The sequence below is a fragment of the Lactuca saligna genome, chromosome 2, assembly GCF_052625555.1.
Source record: "Lactuca saligna cultivar CGN05327 chromosome 2, ASM5262555v1, whole genome shotgun sequence".
NCBI lineage: Eukaryota > Viridiplantae > Streptophyta > Magnoliopsida > Asterales > Asteraceae > Lactuca > Lactuca saligna.
Window position 1 is genome coordinate 181,026,771 of NC_136418.1, and position 26,739 is coordinate 181,053,509.

Sequence of the window (26,739 nt, forward strand, 5' to 3'; positions counted from 1 at the left end):
CACCCGCTTTGTGATCCTCGGCATCCCAGTCACAAACAAGAGGGGCATATCGAGATTTAAACATGCCATTGAAATGTTCAATGAATCTCAAAGGATCTAGGAGTTTTCATAGATTTAAAACTTAAATTTCTTTTTCGTTTTTCATGGTGGAAACTAGTGAATCGTCATTCACTTACCTTCAAATGTTCTGCAATTTGGGTTACGGCATCCCTCTCCCGAGTTGTAGGATATTGTGTTGGGTCCTAGCCTTGGAATTTCATTTGGGTGATTTACCAAGTACTCAATCAATCAACTAACTTGAATTCGTTTTTCTCCCGATGTCAAAGTTCGACAACTATGGTCTTCTCAAATCCCGTGGAACAAGTATTCCACATGAAGATGATATTCCACAATTCGATCGAGGAACAAGAAATCATGCTTCACTTCCTCCTCCTCCTCCAATTATTCTCCCTAACCCACAAGATTGTAAAATTGAAAGGTTCAATATCACTCAAGCCCTTTTGGCAAGTAAACATAAAGAGGGCAAGTCGGTGTGTGCACACGTCTTAGGGATGAAGTCACACATTGATAGATTAAGAATGATGGGATCCGTTGTCGGTGAAGCGATAGCTGTTGATTGGGTTCTTCAGTCACTTCCTAACTCATATAGTGAGTTCGTAAGAGAGTACTATATGATGAACCGCGATGTGACCCTTATAGATCTCACCTATATGCTTATTGCTACTGAATCAGCAATGGTTTGGCGCAATAGAAAAGAAAAGTTGATTGGTGAATCTGCCTTCAAGACCTCTATGGATATAGACAATGGCAATGAAAGACATGCAATGATCGAAAAGTTTGATCATAAGGGAAAGGCGATGTCTGAAGTAGTTCCATGTGTTGTTCCAAAGGAGTCAATTTGCTTTTATTGCCAAGAGAAGGGGCATTGGAAACGAAGTTGCCCTATTTACCTAAGAGATCTAAGAGATGGGAGAGTCAAAAGTATGACTACGATTTAGGTAAGAATCCACTATCTAACTCCATTAAGTTCCTATTCATTGATTCTTAATACATGATGTGATAAGATTACATTTGAATGTTGTGTAGGATCGGTGAAAAGAAAGGAAGCTTGATAAAAGAGCAAGATGAATCTAATCACAAGAGATGGATCTTGATCACATGGACTTGAAGATTGGATTTTGAGCTTAGATAGTTATGATAAGAGTTGTTAGAAATTTTTCGTTTTTTACATAGTTTTCAATGGATTTTGCATTGTAAGGACAAATGTTTTTCCGCTGCTTTTATAAATAAAATAAATTTTGTTTGACTTATTTATTTGTTTACTTCCTTGCAATGAAATCGTTATGAAAATTGATGTTTGCATATTTCTACAACGAATGGATATGATTCTTAGTTATGTTATTTATGGAAATGTCAAGAATTTACCAAATAAGGAGAGTTTCTCATCGCCCAAGTTTCAATTGGACAGAAACTTGGAATCATGCAATGTGGATGCACGATGAATGAGAAATTTCATATTTGGAAATTGGACTAATTCATTGACAAAGTGTCAAGTGAAGGACTAGGAGATCGAGTACACAAAGTTGTGTGTTGATCGAGTTCACCATAAGAGTAACAAAGATATTCGTCATGATTTACTAAAGGCTTAGTAAATATGATTACACTTAAAAGATTAAGTGTAATTTTGAATTGATTAAAGGGTTTAGATCAATAGCAAAACGAATAAGAAGAATCAAGTAGGTAGAAAGATAAGAGTTTCTCCATTCTAAGAAGAAGGGAGAGTACCTTTTATGCTTTATGATAGGTCTTAATGATTAAGAACCATATCTCAATTGATCCTCTAAGTGAGTCTTGGTACAATTGTATGTCCAAGAAGAGGAATCAAAGATTGAAGAAATGGTCAAATCAAGAAGTCAATCATACTTCGTTCCAAAACAAGTCTTAAAGTCAATATTGTGACATTGAGTGAATAGTATTAAGAAGGTTTATAACATTCATCAATTGTGGAAAGTTGTGATGTCTTGGATAAGATAAAGACCAACTAAGACCAAAATTATGAAGTGTTTTGTTTTGATATAAGGTACACTAACTCTTGAATATTTGTTTGTCAAGAAATGTTTATTGACAAAAGAATCTTATATGTCATGGAGTCAGTGGGAGTCTTAATGGTCTTGAAAGGTTTCAAGAACAAATCAAATAAACCTTATTGATCATCACTAGCACACGAGTTGAGGTTTACAACCTATCGTGAAGACATTATTTTGTTTCTGTGCCAATCCAATCGAGTTAATTATGCATGTGAGTATTAGAAACATGAACTTAAGAAACATGAACTTAAGAAATTCAATAAGTATTGTTTTTCTGAAAGTTAAGAATTTTATGAATACATGTCGAAGCTAGTGGGAGCATAAGTGTTATATTTTATAATAATCATCATGATAGTGGGAGCATAAATGTTATGATTGTATGATTATTAAGGCAAGTATTGCATAGTTGGCAATATTAATTATAGAAAACAAGAGTCATACTTTGCAAAGTTGTAAGAGTTGAAAGGTTGTTTTGCTATAATTAAGGGAGAGAATATTATGCTTCATTTCAAATCTAAAGGATTAGGTTGTGAAATGTTGATAAATTTAGTCAAAGGTACATAGTGTGTTCTTAAAGTTTCGATTATGATTACGGCATTCCTCTTCACAATTCGAATTTTGAGAACATAGAAAATAAAACATTGTGCGTCGTGTCCCATACGCTTCGAGTATAGGATCGATTGCAAATGATTTAATGTTTGACCATTCTAAAATTTTCCAAATGTCTAGTGCATTTAGAGGGAAAAGGGACTAGAATTGGTTTTGACTAAAATAATTAAACAACTATCAAAGGACAATCCAAAGTTCGACGAGGATTGGTCGCTTGTGAGTAGTTGGAAGTATAGTATTGGAAATTATGGAAATGTTTCCATATTGGATGGACAATATCGACATCATTACGAATAGATAAGATTCTATTAAGAAATTAGTTGTCATATGGAAAATATGGAAGCGTATCCATATTGGGAAGTAAATATTGAAAATCTATGTCTAGATTAGAAACTTTTATGCAAAAGGATGTTCAACGGAACATACTTTGAGTGAGAGACATCATATCTAAGGAATTATCTTGTAAGAATCTCCGATAGAGGACTTTGTAATATCATTGGCAATAGTCTTTGAGACTTTAGTGCAGTGACATTACAAAAGGATCGTTGCATAAAGTGTTAGAATCTAGTATATTCTATAAGTAACAAGAATTTGATATTCTTACACTTAAGAAAATGGATTTGGAGTTGTAAAATAAGAATGATTGGAAATGTGTTCAATTTGTCTATTTCACAAAGTAAGAACCATAGGTAAACATTGTGTGCATGCTAGGAGCATGGGACAAGTGTAATAATTCAAGCAAGAAGTTGATTTCCCGAAACGACAAATAATGAGTAATCAATATGGTGATAAATAAAAGGTGTTTTATTTATGCTCAAAGGTTTGAGGCCATATGGGATTAGTATTATTCTTGTGTTTCACCTTGCATGTTTTGACTTCCAGAATAATTGAGTTTATTAAGAATAATCGAATTATTCAAACGGGCCACAGTCGTTCATATGTTGGAAGTAGGTATGAATGAAGATTGTCGTGAATTGGTGTGTGGATTGTCTAAAAGAGTATTAGACATAAGCAAATGTTTGCTGCAACGTTCATGAGTGCTTACGAATATGATTTGAGCATTGGATTAAACCCACGCTCACTTGGATCACTCCATGAATTGTATTACGAGTGATTAGTGAGACGATAACATCTTATATTCTTCAAACCGAGATGTGTGAGTTGTATCTTGTGAATCGGTTGCACATTGATAATATGTAAACGCACTAGTAACTTGGTGTTATAAAACATATTGTTGTGTGTGATTTGGTTAGTGAGTGCAAGCGAGCATTGTATCAAAGTTTATCCGTTCCTTTTATTCAAGGAATAAAAGCGATATCTTTGGGCCCCTCGATGGTTTAGTGATGACATACGTAAATGCTCGGCCGGGCTAGGGCTAATTTGATTTGTTCACTTAGTCTGTCGTCATAAATCGGAAATCGAGATATAGTACAAAGAGAATGATTTGAAATCATATCTCAGACGATATCTAGAATGGAGGAATATATGATCCCTTATCTAAGGACACGCGTATCTGATATGATCAGAGTTGACAGGGGCTTTGGAAAGCTACGATTGCAGATCAGGATCTGAAGTCATACGCAGAATAGTTGTTAGACTTTTCCAAGTGGGAGACTGTTGGATTAGTGTCTAAGTCCATAACTATTTTGGTATGTACTTGACCCGATGGTGCATGGTCCTTTTGGGTTGCCTTCACCAAAGCAACTTGATAGGATGATTTATGGAGAGTAGGGATTAAATATGATTTATTAATGTATTATGAGAATAATATATTAAAGGAGAAATCATATTGTTTAATTAATATTAGTCAATAATTAATTGGTAATTAGTTTTGTGACTAAAAGAGATTAATTAAACTTAAGGGACTGAAATTGTAATTATAGGATAATTGCAATTTGGGCCATGGATTGCCTTGTATTAAGGGATGGACGAATTCTAATGGGAAACCCATAAGGAAATCGTCCATGGGCTTAATTAAAGGAGTCTATGGGTTGCTTAGGGCTTAAGCATCCAAATTAGGGTTTCCTTGTTAGATAACCCTAATAGCCCAAGTATATAAAGACCCCTTAAGGCTCAAAAACGTGGCTAAGCTTCTTGTTAGGGTTTCTACACATTTTTGGCAGCCTCCATCCTCTCTCCTCTTCATCCTCTTGCTTATGGTGTTTGTGAACCATTAGACGAGTGACACTTGTGACTCTAAGCCTTCTAAAGTCAATTCAAGGAGGAATTGGGATTGTTATTGCTACATAACAATCAAGGTATGATCTTAAACCTAATTACATATTAATATGATTACTTGTATGCTAGAATTAGGGTTTATAGTCTTGGATTCAAAGCATGTACAATAGAGAAACCTAGATCCAAGCATTAGGGTTTGTATGAGCACATAGGATGTCTTATGACCAAAACCCATCAATAACTTCTTCGTTATAACTCGGATTTCGACGAGGTTTTCGCCTAAACACTTCTAACGAGATTCTATACAACATCAAATAATAAAATTTTACTTATTTTAAATTTCATATTTTCGCTAAATTTTCATTATTTGGCTATTAATTGAAATCTCATAAGACTTCCAATATTTTATGAGTGATTCTAAACATAGTTTTACTTCATTTCTAGTAAAAACTATCTGTTAGAACTCAACACTCAATTTTATTCACTTTTAATAATAACAATACACAATTTCAGAACGTGTATGTTAAAAATACCTCCTCCTTTTGAGGATTTTGTCCCCGAAATCATAATGATTAAAACAATTGGGGATACTTTACTCTTATTTCATTCTTATTTTCCCAAGTATAATTTGAGCCTCGATGGTGTTTCCACTTAAGAAACACCAACTTCACTTCTTTATTATGTAGATTAGTCGTTCTTTCATTTAGGATCTCTTCTACTTAACTTATTATCCAGTTTCATTCGGATAAATGGAACCATCTTATCATAATTGCTCAAACATTTATGTAAATAACTCACATGAAACACACCATGTATACTTGACAAATCTTCAGGCAATCTCAAGCGATATGCTTGTTGACCAATTCTCTAATTAATTTTTGAAAAGTCCAACAAATCAAGGACTCAATTTCTTTTTCCTTCCCAAATTTCATAATGCCTTTCCACGGGGTTACCTTCAGTATCACCCACTTGGAATTCTATGAATCGTCTCCTCCATTTCTGCACAGGACTTTTGTCAATCCTGGGCTGCTTTAATTCTTTTTCGTACAATTTGAATCCTATCAGTAGTATCTTGAATCATTTCAGGGCCATCAAGGATTTTCTATCCTTCTTCACGCCAACATAGTGGAGTGCGGCATTTGCGCTCATGTAGTACTTCATATGGTAGTATTTTAATTGAAATGTGTTAACTGTTATTATATGAAAATTTGACAAGAGAAAATACTTTTCCCAGTTACCACTAAACTCCAAGACATATGCACGAAGCATATCTTCTACAATTTGGATTGTTCTTTCCATCTTACCATTTGTCTGGGGTTGATAAGTTGTACAAAGAGTAATTTGAGATTCCAATTCTTGTTGCATACTCGATCAAGAGTGAAGTGGGTATCACAACTGGAACTAATCTTTAGTGACACACCATGTCTTTCCTCAATTTCATCTAAGTAAACTTATGCGTATTTATCTATTAGGACCGTTGTACGTATGGCAAGAAAATATGCACTCTTAGTCAGCTTGTTGATAATTACCCAAATGCTATCATTCTATATAGTAGTCTCTGGCAATTAGAGTAGCACCGGGCAGAAGGTCAATTCGAAATTCTACTTGCCTATTCGGGGGTGATCCAGACAATTCGTCGGGGAAAACATCACGATATTTATTAAAAACGGGAACATCATTCACATTTTTCTTCTCCTCTTTCAAGGTATCAACTGTATAAGCCGAATAAATAGAATATCTCCTCTATATAAATGTACAAGTTTTAAAAAAGAAGTTATTATTTTCAACGTAGATATAATTAGAATCCTCTTCTTCGATAGGGATGCATACTATCTCTTCGTAGTACAAGAGTTTTGCATGGTTCTTTGACAACCAATCCATGCCGAGAATAATATCAAAGTTGGTCAAGAAGATAGGAATCAGGCTAGCAAGTAGATTATAACCTTTAATTCCTATGGCATAATCTCTATAGACTTTATCAGCAACTAATGATACCCTTCCTACGGTATCTACATGAAATAATTTAGACAAATACGTAATCAAGCAATTTGAAATGAATACACGAATTCTCAAGACACAAAAGAATTTGAGACAACAGAATCAAATTTGATGTGAGCAGACTGAGGGTTGACGAGAAATGTACCAGTCATAACATCCGGGTCCTAATGTATCTCTTTTGTGGTAATCTAAAATGTACTATTTTTAACTTTTGATTTATCAAATTATTATTTAAACTTTTCAAACTTCTTCATTAATAGCGATGCTCAAACCTGTATCCGCTCTTTATTCTCTATTGAATCTTTAATTCTAATCTTTGATTTAAAACTCAATTCTCATTGTAGACTTCTGCTCCTTCTTGGTTTATATACTAAACCCAAGGTAAAATATTTTCTTTATTATAACCACAATTCAAATGGTCATATTCCAATGACTTTCAATTGCATAATGTAAGAGACACACAACAAACCAAACACTCATCTTTAATTGTATAATACTATTATGTAAGTAACCATCCTTCATGTTCTAATGTAATATAATCATATTCTAGTATGTAGCACTTCTAGTTACAATTTTTTTTTACTATAACGGTGATTGCGATACTTCTATTGATCGCCTTGATTAGCTTTCATTTTAATCTCCTGGATTAGGTTGGATGTTACATCGATCTTGGTTCTCTAAACCATGTAACATACTTGTCTATTTCAGACTCAATTTGATATAACCAGTAAGTTCGGAAAAACAATCATCTTCTGAGTCATTACCGAAACAATGGTAACGATATACATGAATAAAATGGAATCAATTACTAGCTCCTTGGTAACCTTGTGACTTTCCTTGATCCAAGTGTGAGTCCAATGCTTCCAGTACAGTCCTCTACTACCATTCACACCTACTCATACTCGTCCCAAGTATTGTCTCGCAGTTCCCAAGTTACTATTCAAAAGTTTTCACAAAGCGACTTATCACACATGAATGTGTTCAAACAAGTACATACAACAATTTCCTCTAGACTCAATTAAGGATTTCACGTTTCTATCAAATATATCTTGGATTTCCTATATTCGCCTTCTAGGATTCTTCTCACGCATATGATCAATCAAGCATATTCTAATACTTTCTCATAGGTCGATAGAATTTTACTTTCAAATCTTCATATAAATTCTTTCTCCGGTAGTGTCTACTCTATAAGACACACTATACCAAAATTTATGCTAGCAACATTGAGACCAACGGTATTCAACTACTTACATCATCTTTTACTTATGTAATTCACCATGCACCTTTGTTCATTTCATCATTCTTCCTTGTCATCGTCATTCCTGTATATGAGTAAGTCTTATTCTCTTAGGTGTATTCCTTTAAGTCTACCTCATAGGAGTCTATCCTAGGAAGTACGCTATATGGTTGCATCTCAGCAAGCTCTACTAGCTTCAACTTGGTTCTCTGTCATTACTGACTACAACATCTCTTCTCATGCAATATTATAAGTGTATTTCTTCTTCAACTAAGCATTCTACCTCACTTAAACATGTAACTTGCTTAACCTTTAACCACTAAATGACTCAATTCACCATCCCAATCTTGTATGTTAAAGTCGGCTTAACACACAATGGAACTTCTATAAGGATGGGATAGAAGTCAATCGTCACTTAGTATTATTAAATACTAAGTTTGAACATCTTTTATAGGGTTACTACTCGAACTACATACTACATCACAAAGTCTTGGCCTATTGAGTCTGAAAACTTCATTAGCCTTTCTTTTTATCTTCATTTAATTCTTCTAAATCTTGCACAACATTAATTGTGATACTGTCGAAGTACTGATCACCATCTTCGGTTCTTTCGACTCTATTAAACAATCACTTCTTCAATTTGTACAGTGGTGGAACAACTTCGGGGATTTGCACCAACACATTTATCTTGCCCAAACGTGTTTCAAATGCACATCTTTCTTCCAAAGATGTTATTATATATCAAACATACTTTAAATGTATATTACCACTCTATTGGTATTAATACACTTATTACGGTAACAATTCATATTTATTATTTTACGATATCTCGCGACCGTTTATTTATAAACTTATCGATGTCAACTATCATAAGTCTCTTTATCACTTCAAAAAATTCTATTACGAAAATTCTTAGAATTCTGAACACAAAATTTTATAAAACAAGGTCGGCAACAGACCTTAAACTTTCTCAAATAATAGCAATTATAGATAAGCACCCTAAGGCATGCTATATTCATTTATCATTTAGCACATATTAGAATATAAGGCACATCTCCTCTTAATATTCTAGTGCTTGACTCCATTAGGTATTCAACCCAAAATATACCAGATACATATCGTATCATCTTCACTTAACAGTTATTGTTTAAGTTTAGAAATTCTCAAAAATTCCTAGTTCACTTAAACAAATTTTTTGAAAATTCTGAAGTAACTTAATATCTTAAAATACTAGGGTTTATCATTACCCAATCCCCCACTAAAGTATTTCCTATGGTTTGTATCCATATACTTATTATGAATCCGTTCATATATTGAACTTCCAACAGTTTAAGTCTAAATACCAATCCGTGATATTTAGTTCACTTAAACAACTGCTCTGATACCATAATTGAAAGACCCCAACTTTCGTATTTTTGAAAGACCCAAACTTTCACACTATTCCAACATTATTCTTAAGTTACTTCCTCAAAACATGCTACATGCATATTTATAAAACAATATTTTATATTGATAAAATGATTACAAAAGATTGGATACAAACCGACTAAGTTTTATTACATTACATATCTACCCAGGAATCTACTATTCATATACATACATGAACATTAAAATACAGAGAAATAGTATTAACTATTCTAAATCTTTCAGCAATATAAAACTATATTGAATACTCATCACCTGCAATTTTTTAAACATTAAGAGGGATAAGCGATAACGCTTAGTGAATTCAATAAATAGATACAATATAATCTTATGCCTTATATATACCAATATGACAGAAGCAAAAGGGAACAAGAACAACAATAGCATATGCGTATCATATGTCAGGCTTTCAATATCAACTCAAGATTTGATTCAAAGATTTACGATCAATGAGATATATTGATTTTCAATACTTGATATGCATCAATAAGGCTTTGGCCCAAATGGCACAGAAGACATATAATTTCTGATTAACATTTTGGTAGATTTCAGGTTTATAACCTTGTCTAACCATTTGCCAATACCATAGAATAGAGGTCATTCTCTTAAGGAGTCATGCTCTACATGGTCAGAGGCTACATACCATTCCTATCTAACCTTCTGCCAATGTCATATAATAGAAGTCATTCTCTTACGAGACATGTTCTACATGGCCAGAGGCTATATACCAGTATCACCGTGAATCTAAGTCCTTTCACTGATCACATAGTCAAAGGTATAACTTTGCTATTAAAAATAGCAAATAAAAATAACACGGGAAAATAACCCGGAATAATAACACTGAAAAGCACATAACACATACAACACATAACATATAATTGTTCCTATATATTGAACTCACCTTGAATTAACCGGTTGTCAAAATAATAATTTGGGCAGCATATTGGCTCCAAATATGGCTTTATTCGTTGAAAACCGGGAGAATTAGCTAAAAACCGGGCTCTAAAAAGGTAGAGCTTCAAACCGAAAAGAATAATTTCTTGGGCTCTCCGGGCACTTCGGGACGTATTCCGGGCTTTAAAAATAATACCGGTGCTTCGGGGGATGTTGAAATAGCTTAAAAATGGGTTTAGGAGTGAAAAAGTGTGAATTTTCTAACCTTAGCCGGGAGGGTTTGCACCCTTCTATTTATAGGAGGCGAAGGTCTCCGGCCGAAGGGAGGAAGGACAGCTGGCAGCTCACGAGACGACCAGACGGCGCACATGCGAGGGCTCCAGGTGGCTCGGTTCGGACGCAACAGGTATATTCGGATGCGAGGAGTCACCGGGTGAGTAAGCTTCTTCGGACAACTCATCGCGACACGCATCGGATCTGTGCAAGGGTGAGTCATGACATCGGAAACTTGGCTGGTTTCGGTGGCCGGTTGTAACGCCCGTAGATCCAGGCTAGTCAAATTAGAGACGATAAGCATCAAAAATGTATTTTTTATGGAAGACTATTTATAAGGATTAATCTTAACCAAGTTGTATTATATTTCACAAGGTTTCCGTGCATATAAAGAACGCCAAAATCCGAGTTATAACGAAGAAGTTATGACCTGTCGAAGTTTCGCGACAGAACCGGCACGACCCAGCGCGACCCAACGTGACGTAAATAGTGAACTTAACGTAGATAGATATCTATCCTTAGTGATCTAAACAAGAGTTGAAGATTTATTCGATAGTAGTCCAACGATAAAAAGACAAACGAAAATGGAGTTCAGATGAAGGAGTTATGAATTTCGAACGGAGTTTTCCTGTCCCGGCGTACTATAGATAATATATAAGTAATATACTTATAATATATCAAAAATAAAGTCATTATTAGCCAATGGAGTCTAAATGAGAGTTGTAGAGCATAATCTCACCTTCGCGTCGATATAAAGATCGTCGAAAACAGAGTTCGTATGCGAAAGTTATGAATTTCTGAAGTTCGGGGCGCGAAACCCCAAAACTATCAGAGACCACGACGTGGCAAGCAGTGCCACAACGTGGCAAATCTCCTTACAGCTCCGGGAGTCCCCCAGGTGTAACTTGGGATGACGCATGCAGTGACGATCAAGCCCACGACGTGGCAAAAGGATCCCATGACGTGGCAAGGGCCAAATTTGCCCTATAAATCGATTTGAAGGGCCAACCGACTATGGTTGCTCCATCCCTTCTCTCCCACTCCCGATACACCCTCTAAGCCCTATTTGAACCCCCCGAAGCCCCGGTATCAACCCCGAGACCCGAAGCAAGTCCCGAAGCACCGAAGATCCCGAGAAGAAAAGAGTTTCCGAGCCGAAGCTCTGCCCGCGATAAACCCGGTGTGTGTAGTGATCCCGGTTTCACTGAAGAATACTACTTCTACAAGCCGTAGTGCTGTCCGATCATCTTCTGATCAAGTGAGTGTATACTACCTTTCATAAACACGATTATAATACAAGTATTGTTTGAATGTATTAAGTATATGTTTGGTGTGAGTGTATAGTCACTTTCGTCTTACACATAGATATGAAGTATTTTATAAAATACGTGCTATGTGTATATATATATATATATATATATATATATATATATATATATATATATAGTTGTTTATATGTGTGAGTGTGTGGTCACTTTCTTCTAACACATAAATATTAAGTATTTGCTATGAAATACGTGCTATGTGTTTATATATTGTTGTTTATTTGAGATGTTGGTGGAATACATGAACTATATAGGTTTTAATGAGTTAAACTGTATATTTATTTTGTAACTACAAATATGTTGGGTAGGACATGGGTAGATGAGATCCGTGAGTATGGATCAGATCAGGATTAGGGTATAGTTAATTGTCCCTATTTCGGGAGTATGGAATGGGTACAATTATTGATCCGGGAGTATAGATCAGATAAGGAGGTTAGTATGGATCAGGTAGTTTTAGATCTGTGAGTATGGATCAGGGGAAAAGGTTAGTTTTAGATTCGTGAGTATGGATCAGGGGAAAAGGTTAGTTTTAGATCCGTGAGTATGGATCAGGTTAAAATGTTAGTTTTAGATTCGTGAGTATGGATCAGGTAGTTTTAGATCTGTGAGTATGGATCAAGGGAAAATGTTAGTTTTAGATCTGTGAGTATGGATCAGGTTAAAAGGTTAGTTTTAGATCCGTGAGTATGGATCAGGTAGTTTTAGATCCGTGAGTATGGATCAGGGGAAAAGGTTAGTTTTAGATCCGTGAGTATGGATCAGGTTAAAAGGTTAGTTTTAGATTCGTGAGTATAGATTAGATCAAGAGATTGGATTTAGATCCGAGAATATGGAATAGGAAAAGAGATAAACTTGTTATTAATCCGGGAGTATGGATTAAGACATAGTTAATTGTCCCTAGTCCGGGAGTATGGATTAGGCACAGTTTAGATCCGGGAGTATGGATCAGAGCAGGATTTAGGTATAGTAAATTATCCCTAGTCCGGGAGTATGGATTGGGCACAGTTTTAGATCCGGGAGTATGGATCAGACCAATAGGTAAACTTGTTATTAATCCGGGAGTATCGATTAAGACATAGTTAATTGTCCCTAGTCCGGGAGTATGGATTGGGCACGGTTTTAGATCCGGGAGTATGGATCAGACCAATAGGTAAACTTGTTATTAATCCGGGAGTATGGATTAAGACATAGTTAATTGTCCCTAGTCCGGGAGTATGGATTGGGCACAGTTTTAGATCCGGGAGTATGGATCAGACCAAGAAATTAGTTTAGATCCAGGAGTATGGATTAGACCAAGAGGTTAGTTTTAGGTCCGAGAGTATGGATCAGGTGGAGAGATTAGTTTAGATCCGTGAGTAGGGATCAGATAAAGAGGAAAAGTTTAGATACGAGAGTTTAGATCGTGTCTTTGTGAGGATCGATGGGGTGGGATAAGAGTTTCTTTTATATGGTGAAATTATATAATTATGGATGTTCTATATATATTTATATGATATAACATTGTGGAATGAAAACCATATATGCTCACCAGGCTCCCAAGCCTGACCCACTCAGTTTCCTTTGTATCACAGGTATCGATACGAAGATATATTTCACGAAGAGATTAAAGGAGATGTAAAATCTTTAGTGTAAATAATGTAAGTTCTGTTTATGCTTATGTATCTGTATCGTAACATGACATCCCGAGATTTTGTTATATAATGAAAATACATTTCTTTAAAGAAACACATTGATAAATCTTTATCATATTTTGGGAACAAATTCCGCAACTGTTTTCTCTAAAAGATTATTCTGATTTTAAAAAAAACAAGCATAAACAAATCGGTCTTTTCTGGCCATAAAATTGGGGATGTCACATCGGTACTGTTCATGCGACGTGGCAGCACTACTCATGCGAAATTTCTCGATTTTTGTATCAAATCTTGTAAAATCCATAACTTTCGCATACGAGCTCCGTTCTTGACGTTCTTTATATGAACGCGTAGCTAAAATTATGCTCTACAACTTTTGTTTAGACTTCGTCGGCTAATTTTGAATTTAATTTTAATATTATTATTTTTAACAGACCGAGACAGGAAAATCCGTTAAAAATTCATAACTTCTTCATCCGACATCCATTTTCGACAAACTTTTTACCGTTGTACTACTAATGACGAGACCTTCAATTCTCGTTTAGGTTGTGTTGGCTAAAATCACTCGATCTAAAATTCAAGTTTTTAACTGTCTACTGCTAAGCTGAAACTTCGAAAAATCATAACTTCCTCATACGAAGTCAGATTTTAGCGTTCTTTTTATCGAACTTCTCGGTTTAACGAATATTACGAATTTCATTTAGATTACTAAGGCTAAAAAGTAGTTTATCCAAAACTAGCTTTTTAGGTCATTCGGCGCCGTGCCGTTTTTGTTGCGGATGTTCGATTGGTCATAACTTCTTCATTATAACTCGGATTTCGACGAGGTTTTCGCCTAAACACTTCTAACGAGATTCTCTACAACATCAAATAATAAAATTTTACTTATTTCAAATTTCATATTTTCGCTAAATTTTCATTATTTGGCTATTAATTGAAATCTCAAAATACTTCCAATATTTTATGAGTGATTCTAAACATAGTTTTACTTCATTTATAGTAAAAATGTAACAGCCCGAAATATCAAGAGTAGAGTTGAAGGGCTAAAAGTGTAAATCTTGAAGGGCAACTCGGCGAGTCCATGGATGGACTCGGCGAGTCTATGGATGGACTCGGCGAGTAGGGTCGCGACTTTGGTCGCGTGTCAAGTGGACTACTCGGCGAGTCCAAAGATGGACTCAGCGAGTAGGTGCTGAGTGGAGAAAACCCTAATTCTCGGGGTTGAGCCCTATATAAAGAACTTAACATCCATTCCCCTAGCCTCTTTACTCATCCTCAAGTCCAGAAACCCTTAGCATTTGTGTGTGTGTGTGGATCAAAGTGCATTTGGGAGCTTGAAGGGTATTTGTTAAAGAAATCTTGGGAGTTTGGAGGCTTGGAGCAAGGGGCTTTGCTTGGATTCGAGTTTTATTGCAGTTAGGGCGTTCTTTTGAGGTAATATCTTGTTCTTGGGCTGTTACTCTTATGGATTCATCATTTTGGGGTTTATGGGAACTTATCATTGTATGTTTTGGAGTTTGGAGGTTAGATCTGAGTTTGCTACCTCAGATCTAGAATGGGGAAGGTCTATAGTGCATTAAAGTCCCTGTGTTTGAGTGCTTAGTGAAGCCATCATGTCCCAAACCCTAGCTCTAAAGTGTATGAGGCCTAGATCTCTTTGGATTCACGTAAAGTTTGCCACTTTACGTGATGGATGGGTTGTAGGAGACTAGATCTATGTTTTGGATCAATTGCATGGCCTGGAATGCTTCTGTATGGATTCAGACTGGTGGTACTCGGTGAGTCACAAGGGTGGACTCGACGAGTTGCTTGAAGATGAGTTGGAACTCGACGAGTTGGATGAACAACTCGGCGAGTAGGTTGAAGATAGCCTTAGACTCGGCGAGTCTGTTTTTGGACTCGGCGAGTCTTGTCGAAGAATCCCAATATTTTATGGTTGAGTCGAGAATCGGTGAGTCAAGGGATGACTCGGTGAGTTGGGTGCGAGTGGACTCAGAGTTGTTGGACTCGGCGAGTCTCGGGGTGACTCGGCGAGTCAGGTCGCGGATTGAGGGAAGTTCTGAGCTTGGGGACTCGGCGAGTCATCGGGTTGACTCGGCAAGTAGAGTCAGTCAGGGTTGACTTTGACCGTTGTCCAGAGTTGACTAGTTTGAATTTGTAGTGTTAGTTAGCCAGGATCAAGGTGGTATTAAGTAGAGATATGCTTGTGTTGTAGGAGGACGATAGCGGGAGATCGAGCGCTAGTGATTCCGAGATACGCGAGGTGAGTCTTCTCACTATACTTTACCTTGAGTAGGTAACCAGAGTTATGTGACAGAGTATTTGTATGCTATGTATGTTATGTGTTGTACCGCATTATTTCTATGTGATTTATGTTGTGCATGTTTACAGAGTTAGAACCGGAAGGTTCACAGAGTTAGAACCTGAGGGTTCATAGAGTCTGGGTGCACGGACCCACAGAGTTATAGCCTCGAGTGGCTAATATGTGTTTTATGTGGTATAATGGGGAACTCACTAAGCTTTGTGCTTACAGTGTTGATGTTAATTGTTTCAGGTACTAGTGACGACCGCGAGAAGGCGCCGGCTTGATCAATACACACGCACGGAATTTATGATTTTGAGATCTTGGGATTTTGTATTACTTGGATTGAACAATTGAAAATGGTTGTTTTCTGAATATTAAATGAATTATGTTTTATAAAAATTTGAAAATTTTGTTTTGAAATTTACGGTGTTACAAAAAACTATATGTTAGAACTCAACACTCAATTTTATTCGCTTTTAATAATAACATTACACAATTTCAGAACGTGTATGTTACAAAATACCACCCAAATAATAATTAGTTTCCAGTGCTAAAGTCCCACAGACCCAACCCCAGCTGCTGGATGACAGGTTCCCGAACTGTCAACCTCAAAATACCACCCAATTAATAATTAGGTTCCAATTCATAGCCATAAGTCAATGCTTGGGCTAAAATACAGCTTTACCCCAATCTTGGCTTGATCCAAGCCCAAGGCCCAATCCAAAGGCCCAACAGTCAACTATAAGTCAAAGCCTAACAGGAAAATTGGGCCCAAACCTTTACATGGTCTCACTCTAAGGCCCAACCATTTATTCCAGTCCAAATTTAACATTCTAATGGCCCACTATCATATAATCATTAAGGCCCAAACTATGGCCGAATTTTCCAAATTGGGCCCAAACCCTCATATAGACCTTACCTTAAAGCCCATTAATTATTCTAGTTAATTTGCTTGATCTTGGATGGCCCATTAATAACCCAATCACCAAAGCCCAATAGAAAGGCCCAACTTAAGTGTAAGTAAGATTAGGGTTTCACATAAAATGACAATTAGGGTTAAGTTTTTCTCACTTAAACCATTAAGGATTTAATCCATTAAGTCCATCACTCTACTAGATAAGTCATATGGTGTGATTGGGTGTAATTCACAACTCCATTCCAATGGCCCAAAAGTGGGTCCTAATAAGTCCAAAGCCTATAAATCCAATATTAGGGTTTTCTAAACCCTAATTAGGGTTTCCAACCCCAACTTATCCCAATAGGTCCAATAGCTAGGTCTTTTGATCAATTAGGGTTCATTAGACCCCCTAGTTACATGTTTGGGCTTTTAGGTCAATTAGGGCTTCATTGGGCCCATTAGGACTTCATTGGGCCCATTAAGGTTTTAGTCCCTTTGTCCAAACATCCCAAATGAATCACAATACAAACGAGTCACACCGCCAAATGACACGGCGGCTAGTGGCGGCAGCCACCACCTCACGGTGGTAGTTTTGAGTTTCTTTCCATTATTCCAATTTTATTTCAATTTACAATGTACCAAAAGTAACACACACACACTAACTAACATAAACACGCACACACGGTGGCACATGGTGGCAGGTCGTGGCTGACGACGAGACTAAAGAGGAGGCGAAAGGGTGGTGACGGATGCAGCCCTTGACGGAAAGAACTAGCAGCGAGGCGGCGACAGCGACACAAACCATGACAACAGCAGTGACACGGAGAAGAGAAAACGCTTGTTTGCATCCTCGTCAGCAACTGGAGAAACAACGGCTATGATAGCGGCTTGGACGTTGGCAGTCGCTCGAAGATTCAGTAGTACGGGCCCAATACTACCTTCCACAACTATCCATACTTTCCTCAGCAATCCTCCCAAATCCTCCAAGTCGCTTCCTCAAACTGGTACACTCAAGTCTCACTGAACCTCACTACTAACCCACGTAAACATATCCTAGGCTTTCCTAGGCTCTCGTACTCACACAGTCCTCAGGTGCTAAAAGATTCCCAGTAATGTCCACTAGCTACCTCACGAATATAGCCAAATGCAACAAGAGATCAGATAATCCTTCGAGTAAAAGATCCATCCTTAGAGCGGTTGGACTCAAACAAGATTTGCGTAATAGGGTCAAGTCCATCACTCTGATATTATTCGGCCTATGTCCCATGTGACTTAGCATATTCACTTAGTAGCTAACTCATATCACCAAGAGTCCCACAAAGCACAAAGCAAATAACATTCAGACAATGGAAAATCTAACCATCATAACCCAATCAAACCATTCTATCCTCTAACTAGGAATATGTACATGCAATTCAAAGGCTCATACAATCAGGCATAACCTAAACAGATTATCTTATCACTGGTTGATTAGTACTATCATGTAGCTCATCAAGCACATACAACAGGCATATAAGGCATCTTCCTAGATCCTTGGCTCTAATCTAGCATGCGTTTCTCATACACATATAGTAGGCATATAAGGCATCCTTCCTGGATCCTTAGCCCTAATCTAGCATGCGATTCTCATAATCATATCATATCATAACATAACATGTATGGGTATCTTGGGGGAAACTAACTTGAGCTTGACTGATTGCACACATCACACACCTTGTTCTTTTCAAAGTACCTTTCTCTTTTCAAACTTCTTTTTATAAAATGATTTTACTTTTGAAAATTTCCATACCAAGTCCTTAGTTTGAGACTAAACACACCAGAGAGTGTGCCTGAATCCCTCAAACCAAGGCTCTGATACCAACTTGTAACATCCCAAAATTCAAGGCCAAAATTTTCATTTTTAAATAAGTTATTATAAAACCATAAGTATATAAACATCCATAATAACATCTCATGTTAAAACCAAAGTGTCAATAGTCAAACATGTTATCATAAAATAATATCAGAGTGAAATCCCAAAGATCTCATGTGCGGAAAAACAAAGTGTGATGCGCTGTGATCGAGCCGAATCCTTTCCTTTGAAAATGAAGTACCTGAAACCAAAACTAAAAACCGTAAGCACAAAGCATAGTGAGTTCCCCCATCATACCACATACCACATAACACATAACATACATACCGCCAAACAATTTTGGGGTGCCAGACCTACCCTATCCGGCCATTATGGGGTGACGACCTACCCTGTCTAGCCATTTTGGGGCGCCGACCTACCCATGTCAACCAGTTCTGGGGTGCAGACCTACCCATGTCAAGAAGTTCTAGGGTGCTGACCTACCTTTTGGTCCTAACAACTGAACTCTAGGGACTGTTTCACCCCCTACTAGTACTACTACTACCACCACACATATCATAACATAATCATATTGTCAAGCATATCTAGGGTGCCCGACCTACCCTTCGGTCCTAACAACCGAACTTGGGGACTATTCCCCTCCTACTACCACTATCACATATAACATATCATGCTAGCACATACATATACATGTAGTAGCAAACCAGACAATTATCACAAAGAAAATCATCTCAACAATAATCAAATGCTAGTGGGCCAGCCTTGGTGCCTTAGACCCACTTCTACTGGAAGGTAACTCACTTCACACTGCTGAAGTCCCGCAGACCAAACCCCAGCTGCTGGATGACAGGTTCCCGAACTGTCAACATCAAAATAACACCCAGTTAATAATTAGGTTCTAATACACAACCATAAGTCTATACTTGGGGTAAAAGACTGCTTTACCCCAATCTTGGCTTGATCCAAGCACAAGGCCCAATCCAAAGGCCCAACAGTTAACTATGAGTCAAAGCCCAACATATGGACCAATTTTCCAAATTGGGCACAAACCTTTACATAGTCTCACACTAAGGTCCAACCATTTATTCCAGTCCACATTTAACTTTGTGATGGCCCAATATCATATAATCATTAAGGCCCAAACTATGGCCCATATCTGGCCCAATTTTCCAAATTGGGCCCAAAACTCTCATATGGGCCTTATCCTAAAGCTCATTAATTATTCTAATCCATTTGCTTGATCTGGATGGCTCATTAATAGCCCAATCACCAAAGCCTAATAGAAAGGCCCAACTTAAGGCCCAAGTAAGATTAGGGTTTCACATAAAATGACAATTAGGTTTAAGTGTTTCTCACTTAACTCATTACGGACTTAATCCATTAAGTCAATCACTCAACTAGATAAGTCATACGGTGTGATTGGATGTAATTTACAACTCCATTCCAATGGCTCATAAGTGGGTCCAAATAAGTCCAAAGCCCATAAATCCAATATTAGAGTTTTCTAAACCCTAATTAGGGTTTCCAACTCCATCTTAGCCCAAGGACTAGCAGCAAGGCGACGATGGCGACACAAACCACGACGACGACAGCGACACAGCGGAGAGAAGATGCTTGTTTGCGTCGTCGTCGGCAACTAGAGCAACAATGACTCTAATAGCGGCTTGGACGTCGACAGTCGCTCGGAGATTCAACAGATAGGAGAACGAGAGGGAGTCGGGTGGTGGTAGCGCTTCACGTATGGCGGTCCTCTCTCAGAGTCCGATGACGTTTCAATGGCGAAGAGGAAGGCAGGTGGTGGTTGGGGATTTCACATGGCAGCTGAAGAGGTTTCCTTTGGTCTAGGGTTTGATAATCAGTGAAGTGAGGTTATATACCTGGTGCTACTAAACCCTAAGCATCAAAATCCATTACAATTTAGGTACAATATTTACCTAACAACCCTCCACTTTGAGAATCTTTGCAAAACTAATCCAGGTTTTACCTTTTAACCCATGATTCCATAAATCTTTACAATATAAATCCAAAATTTACATTTTATCCCTTACTTCTATAATTCCTTTCATATTGAGTCCTAATTGTTACCAAGCAGTCCCTGTCTTCAATATTACTTACAAATTAAGTCCTGATTTTACACTTTAACCCCCGCCTTCTAAAATTATGTCAGTTAACTCCTCGAAACCAACTCATTGCTATATAATTATGGATTTTAAGGCTACGATTCATTCGTTAATTAATTAATTTATTTAATACACGGGGTGTTACAGACACATGACAATTTTTAAAGAATTCTTTATTTTCAGTTTTTTTGGTAATTGGTAAAACTCTTTCAAATATTCGGGGTTTTTTTTTTTTTTTTTTTTTTTTTTTTTTTTTTTTTTTGTAACACAAATATTTGAAAATCATTTATAAGATAACTATTCAAAAATGGGAACTATTTATAAGAAATTTTCAACTTTCAATTATTATTATTATTATTATTATTATTATTATTATTATTTATTTTGGTAATTGGATCTTTATTTCTAAAATATGATTTAAATTTTAGGGAGGTAATGCTTTAAAAGACTAATAAAACAACTTTTAGTTTTATCTAATAGTCATTTATGATATTTTTTTTCCATGATAAAATTGTTAATTGTTAATTTTTTTGTCTATATTATATTTTTAATCCTATCGATTGTGATTTCCACAGGTTATAACCTAGTATATTTAAAACTATACTTATTGAGTAAATAAGTTTTTCAAAAACTCCTGGTTAAAAACTCAAAATAAATAAATAAATAGGGGTTTTCTATAAGTATCCTCTCCATTTTCCAATTCCACCCTTGTGATTTGATTTTTTTTGTCTTTTTTGCTTTTTCCTATTTTGTTTTTTTGTTGCTTTTAATTTATTATTATTATTATTATTATTATAAATTTCGAACAAAATTTTATAATTCGAACAATTATATAAAATCGGTTTTTAATTATTTTTTATTATATATTTATTATTATTATTATTAGTATTATTACTATTATAAATTTCGAACAACATTTTATAAATCGGATGACATTATAAATTTGAATGACTATATAAAATCGGTTTTTAATTCTTTTTATTTTATATTTTATAAATCGGTATTTAAAATCGGATGCAATTATAAATTCGGATGAAATTTTAAAATTTGTACGACATTATAAATTTGGATGACATAATAAAATTCGAATGATTATATAATATGGAACACAAGCAAAGTTTGTATTTATTTATCACATATATATTAATTGGTTTACATTTGCATGGTGCGTTATGCGGATTGAAAACAAGCTTTACTTTTGTTCCATTTTATATAGCTTTTCAAATTTTATAATATCGTCCGAATTTATAATATTATATGAATTTTAAAATGTGTCCGAATTTTATATAGTTATCGTAATTAATAATAATAATAATAATAATAATAATAATAATAAAAGAAAAAATAAAAGAAAAATAAATTATCGAATTTTATATAGTTATCGTAATTATTATTATTATTATTATTATTATTATTATTAAAAGAAAAAATAAAAGAACAAAAAAAAAACAAAAAGGAGAAAAAAAAATTAAGAAAAATAAAATGATGTGAAATCAAAAGATTGATTAGATTGATAATCGAAGGATAAAATTAGTTAAGGGGTACGACACAACCCAAAAAATAATAAACCCCTCAAACGTCAAACCCTAGTTGCATTTGATTGGACGATGAAGAGTTTAACTGTTCAAATCCTGTTGAGACGACTGTAATTGTATGAATTACAGTAGCAATCAGATCTGTGGGATAGTTAAATAGAAGACGATAGAAACGCGGATTTTCTCCTTATCTTTATTTTATCCAAACCCTTTTTAACTCATCTCCTTCGTTACCAAAGAAACAATCGATTCCTATAGCGAAATGCCCACTAATTTCAACTCTTAAAAGAGGGAAATTGTTAAGAAAATCTTCGCAACACCATGTCAATTATGTACAGCTGTTCGGTTCCTTCATTCACCTCGATCTCCGTTTCCAATTTTACTTATCGTCGCCCACATCGTATCATCTGCTCCGCCGGAGGTAATTTCTCATTTTTTATGTAATTTTCGATTTGGGCGGCTTATATAGAAGACAGTAAATAGGGATTTGATCAAATTCTCTTTAGCAATCCAATTTCGTGAGTTTGTTTCCATGAATTCGATATTAGTTCTATCACGTAGAATCTGACACAGATTTAGGTGTACCAGTAAAGTCATACGCTTATGATTATAAACTATTTCACATTGAATTTTGCTTATTCATCCCGTAAATATGTAATTGGTAAGAACGGTTGACTTTTCGCACAATCGGACTTTTGGTTGCGTATCCTGCATTTTGACAAAATTAAGCGATTTAGTACAATAATTTCAAGCATCATGATTCCTTTTTGCATTTGGTAAACCTAATACAGTAGAATGAGAAGCTCTACCTCTGTTTGATGAGACATTTTTAAGCTCCTGTGATCACATTATTGATCTTCCTTGTCAATGCTGTGTGTAGAATGTAGATTTGGTTAATCTGTATCTTACTTTGAATCTTATGGCTATATCCAGCACCTGTTGCAGAACGAAAAGCTGTGAATACAACCGAACCACTTTTACTTAATGCTGTTCGTGGTGAAGATGTAGAAAGACCCCCAGTTTGGCTTATGAGACAAGCAGGGAGGTACATGAAGGCAGGTCTATATAACCACATTTCTTGTTTCTTTCTTTCTCTTGTAATTCTATCCTACATTAAAATCTATGCATATATATCTTATTCTGGTTTTGTTGTGACAGAGTTATCAAACCTTATGTGAGAAGCATCCTTCCTTCCGTGAAAGATCAGAGAATGTAGATCTTGTTGTGGAAATTTCTCTACAGCCATGGAAGGTCTTCAAGCCTGATGGAGTAAGAATGTTATATTAGCATAATCCTGTTGAATTCTTTGATATTGATTTTAGTTTTACAGGTTATTTTATTTTCAGACATTCTTACACCTCTACCAGGAATGAACATACCCTTTGACATCGTTAAAGGAAAGGGTCCCATCATATTCGATCCAATCAGCACAGCCGCTCAGGTCGACCAAGTCAGGGAATTCACCCCCGAAGAGTGGGTCCCATATGTTGGGGAAGCTTTGTCAATTTTAAGAAAAGAAGTAAATAACGAAGCAGCAGTTCTTGGTTTTGTTGGAGCTCCTTTCACCCTCGCATCATATGTGGTTGAAGGCGGATCATCCAAAAACTTTACCAAAATAAAAACTCTCGCTTTCTCACAGCCTAAGGTAATTTTTACTTTAAACCGCAATATATTTATCAAACACTCATATAATACAATACAGCCAGGTTCTTATCGGATTAAGTCGTTCATAGGTACTTCACGCGTTGCTTGAGAAATTCACAACATCAATGGCTAAATACATTAAGTACCAAGCAGACAATGGGGCCCAAGCGGTTCAAATATTCGATTCATGGGCAACCGAACTGAGTCCGGCTGATTTTGAGGAGTTCAGTTTACCGTATTTGAAGGCGATAGTGGATTCAGTAAAAGAAACACATCCGGATCTTCCATTAATACTGTATGCAAGTGGGTCGGGTGGGTTGTTGGAGAGACTTGCGTTGACTGGTGTTGATGTGGTGAGTCTTGATTGGACGGTGGATATGGCTGAAGGGAGGAAGCGGTTAGGGAGTGAGATAGCGGTTCAGGGGAATGTGGACCCGGGGGTTTTGTTCGGGTCGAAGGAGTTCATTAGTAAACGGATAATTGATACGGTGAAGAAAGCTGGGAATAAGAAGCATATTTTGAACCTTGGGCATGGGATTAAGGTGGGGACACCCGAGGAAAATGTTGCTCATTTTTTTGAGGTTGCTAAAGGCCTTAGCTACTGAAAAAACAGAGGGTTTTTGTATTTTAGATTTAGATGACTCGAATTTCTTTGTGTATTTTTCTGTTGATTCCCTCTATTTCAGACTACTTTTGTGTTTAGTCCATTTCACTCGTTTTTTTTTTTTTTTTGGTTCATAGGTTGTGAATTTATCGTGGGCTTGGCCCATATGAGTAGGTTGAAAAAAAATTATTTTTGTTTTTATATTTTCAAACTAGTTAATGATTTATTGAAAATTTTAAACGAATTAAGAGGAATTTGTTTTTGTGTTTAAAATCGTATAAATATTTAATATATAACTTTATGCGTATGATACTTGTATTGGGTATAGGAAATCGTAGATGAGGTTGACCATATGCGATTTCTTCGATTCAAATGAGATTATAAGGTGTTTCCTGGCTAACATTATGTATTTGACATTTAAATAAGCTTTTAATTTGTGATTTCTCTCACGTCAAATAAGGATATAAAAGATGTATTAACGCCATAATCTAGAGATATGTTCAAATGTTTCACGTCTATTGTGTACTAGAATGTACTAATTAGAATTTAGTAAAAATTAAATTATTATTTAATCAAATTATATATATATATATATATATATATATATATATATATATATATATATATATATATATATATATATATATATATATATATATAATTTATCTTTTATGAAAACTAATTAAATCCGTCATTATGTCAGCAATAAAATTTCTTTCAGAATTAATTCGTATCTAGAAGAATGAAATTATATTCTAGCATAATGAGAGTGTATTCTAGTAGAATGCATCATCGTTCTTTATATTCTATGCAATTTTATTGTAATTTAAATGAGTTTGTCCTGAAACAAAACACAAATCCATATACAAAATCTGGATGTGAATTGAAAGAATGTTATTGCTGACATTAATAACAAATTTAATTAGTTTACATAAATTGAGATCATAATTATAGATATCATTTAATATATACATATAATTATTGAAATCATTCAATATCTATCTTTATTTAATTAAAGGATTTAGGTCATTTTTGGTCACTTAACTTTTGTTTATGTGCTCATTTGGTCACTTAACTCTTTTTAAGTTTTAAAAGGTCATCAAACTTTTGGTTTTGTGCTCATTTAGTCACTTTACTTTTGTTTTAGTCACATTTAGTCACCAAACTTTTAAAATTGTGCTCATTTAGTCACTAAACTTTTAATTTTTTTTAAAAGTTTAATGACTAAATGAGCACAAATTTAAAAGTTAGGTGACTAAATGCAGTGACGAGTCTAGAATCGAAACATACGTGGTTCACTAACTATGATTGGTTTAAGAAATAGTTGGGTTCAATAATAAAAATAACCATGGTTCACTAACTATGATTGGTTTAAGAAATAGCTGGGTTCAACCATAAAAATAACCAATTCAATATGTATAAAAACTAATGGTGAGAGGACCCGATCCAAATCAAACATTCCTTATTTTATTTTATCTTTTTGTCTAAAATCAACTTAAATTTAAAACAAAGCCAATATGTTAAATTAGTCATATGTGTAGATAATTACCTATGTATATTTAAAAAAATAAACATGTACAAGTAACTTGTTATGTTTTAACAATACATAATACTTTTTTATAAATGTGTAATATATATATATATATATATATATATATATATATATATATATATATATATATATATATATATATATATATATATATATATATATATATATAAAAACTTATTTTAATCAAAAAGTGATATTGTAGACTATCATACATTTTTTTAGAAACCACAAGCCTAGCAAGTAACTAGGCAAGGACAAAACAGAGAAAAATAAAAACAAAGAAAATAAACTACCTACCTATGCATTTGTAAACACATGTGTAGCTAATTATTATCACGTAGTCCTTAATCAAATGTTTGAGAAGAAAATAATGTGGAAATCTATTTTAAAAAAAATTAACAAAATGGATATAGAATCACGATCTGAAAATTGGGCATCCGTCAATTCTTCCCAAAGCCGATATATATATTCATTTTTATTATAACAGAAATAACAAAATAGATATAAAACTAAAATAACTAATAAAAGACATGTTATCTTTTGGGCCCATTCTCTTAAATTCTCCTAAAGAG

General features: G+C 35.2%; 1 protein-coding gene across 1 annotated transcript; it reads left to right on the forward strand.

Annotated features, from left to right (window-relative positions):
* Nucleotides 1-22,561: 22,561 nt before the first annotated feature.
* On the forward strand, nt 22,562-24,713 carry HEME2 (Uroporphyrinogen decarboxylase). Its single transcript, XM_078977073.1, has 5 exons — nt 22,562-22,788; nt 23,301-23,422; nt 23,526-23,636; nt 23,698-24,012; nt 24,101-24,713. Exons 1-5 carry the CDS (start codon nt 22,689-22,691, stop codon nt 24,614-24,616), a joined length of 1,164 nt encoding a protein of 387 aa, XP_078833199.1. The 5' UTR covers nt 22,562-22,688; the 3' UTR covers nt 24,617-24,713.
* The last annotated feature ends 2,026 nt before the right edge of the window (nt 24,714-26,739 follow it).

Bases quoted from the DNA above. Each gene is read 5' to 3' on its own strand.
- HEME2 (XM_078977073.1), top strand. From the start codon at position 22,689: ATGTCAATTATGTACAGCTGTTCGGTTCCTTCATTCACCTCGATCTCC. The intron at 23,423-23,525 runs GCAGGTCTATAT...TTGTTGTGACAG, and splicing joins AAGCAGGGAGGTACATGAAG to AGTTATCAAACCTTATGTGA. The intron at 23,637-23,697 runs GTAAGAATGTTA...TTAGTTTTACAG, and splicing joins AGGTCTTCAAGCCTGATGGA to GTTATTTTATTTTCAGACAT.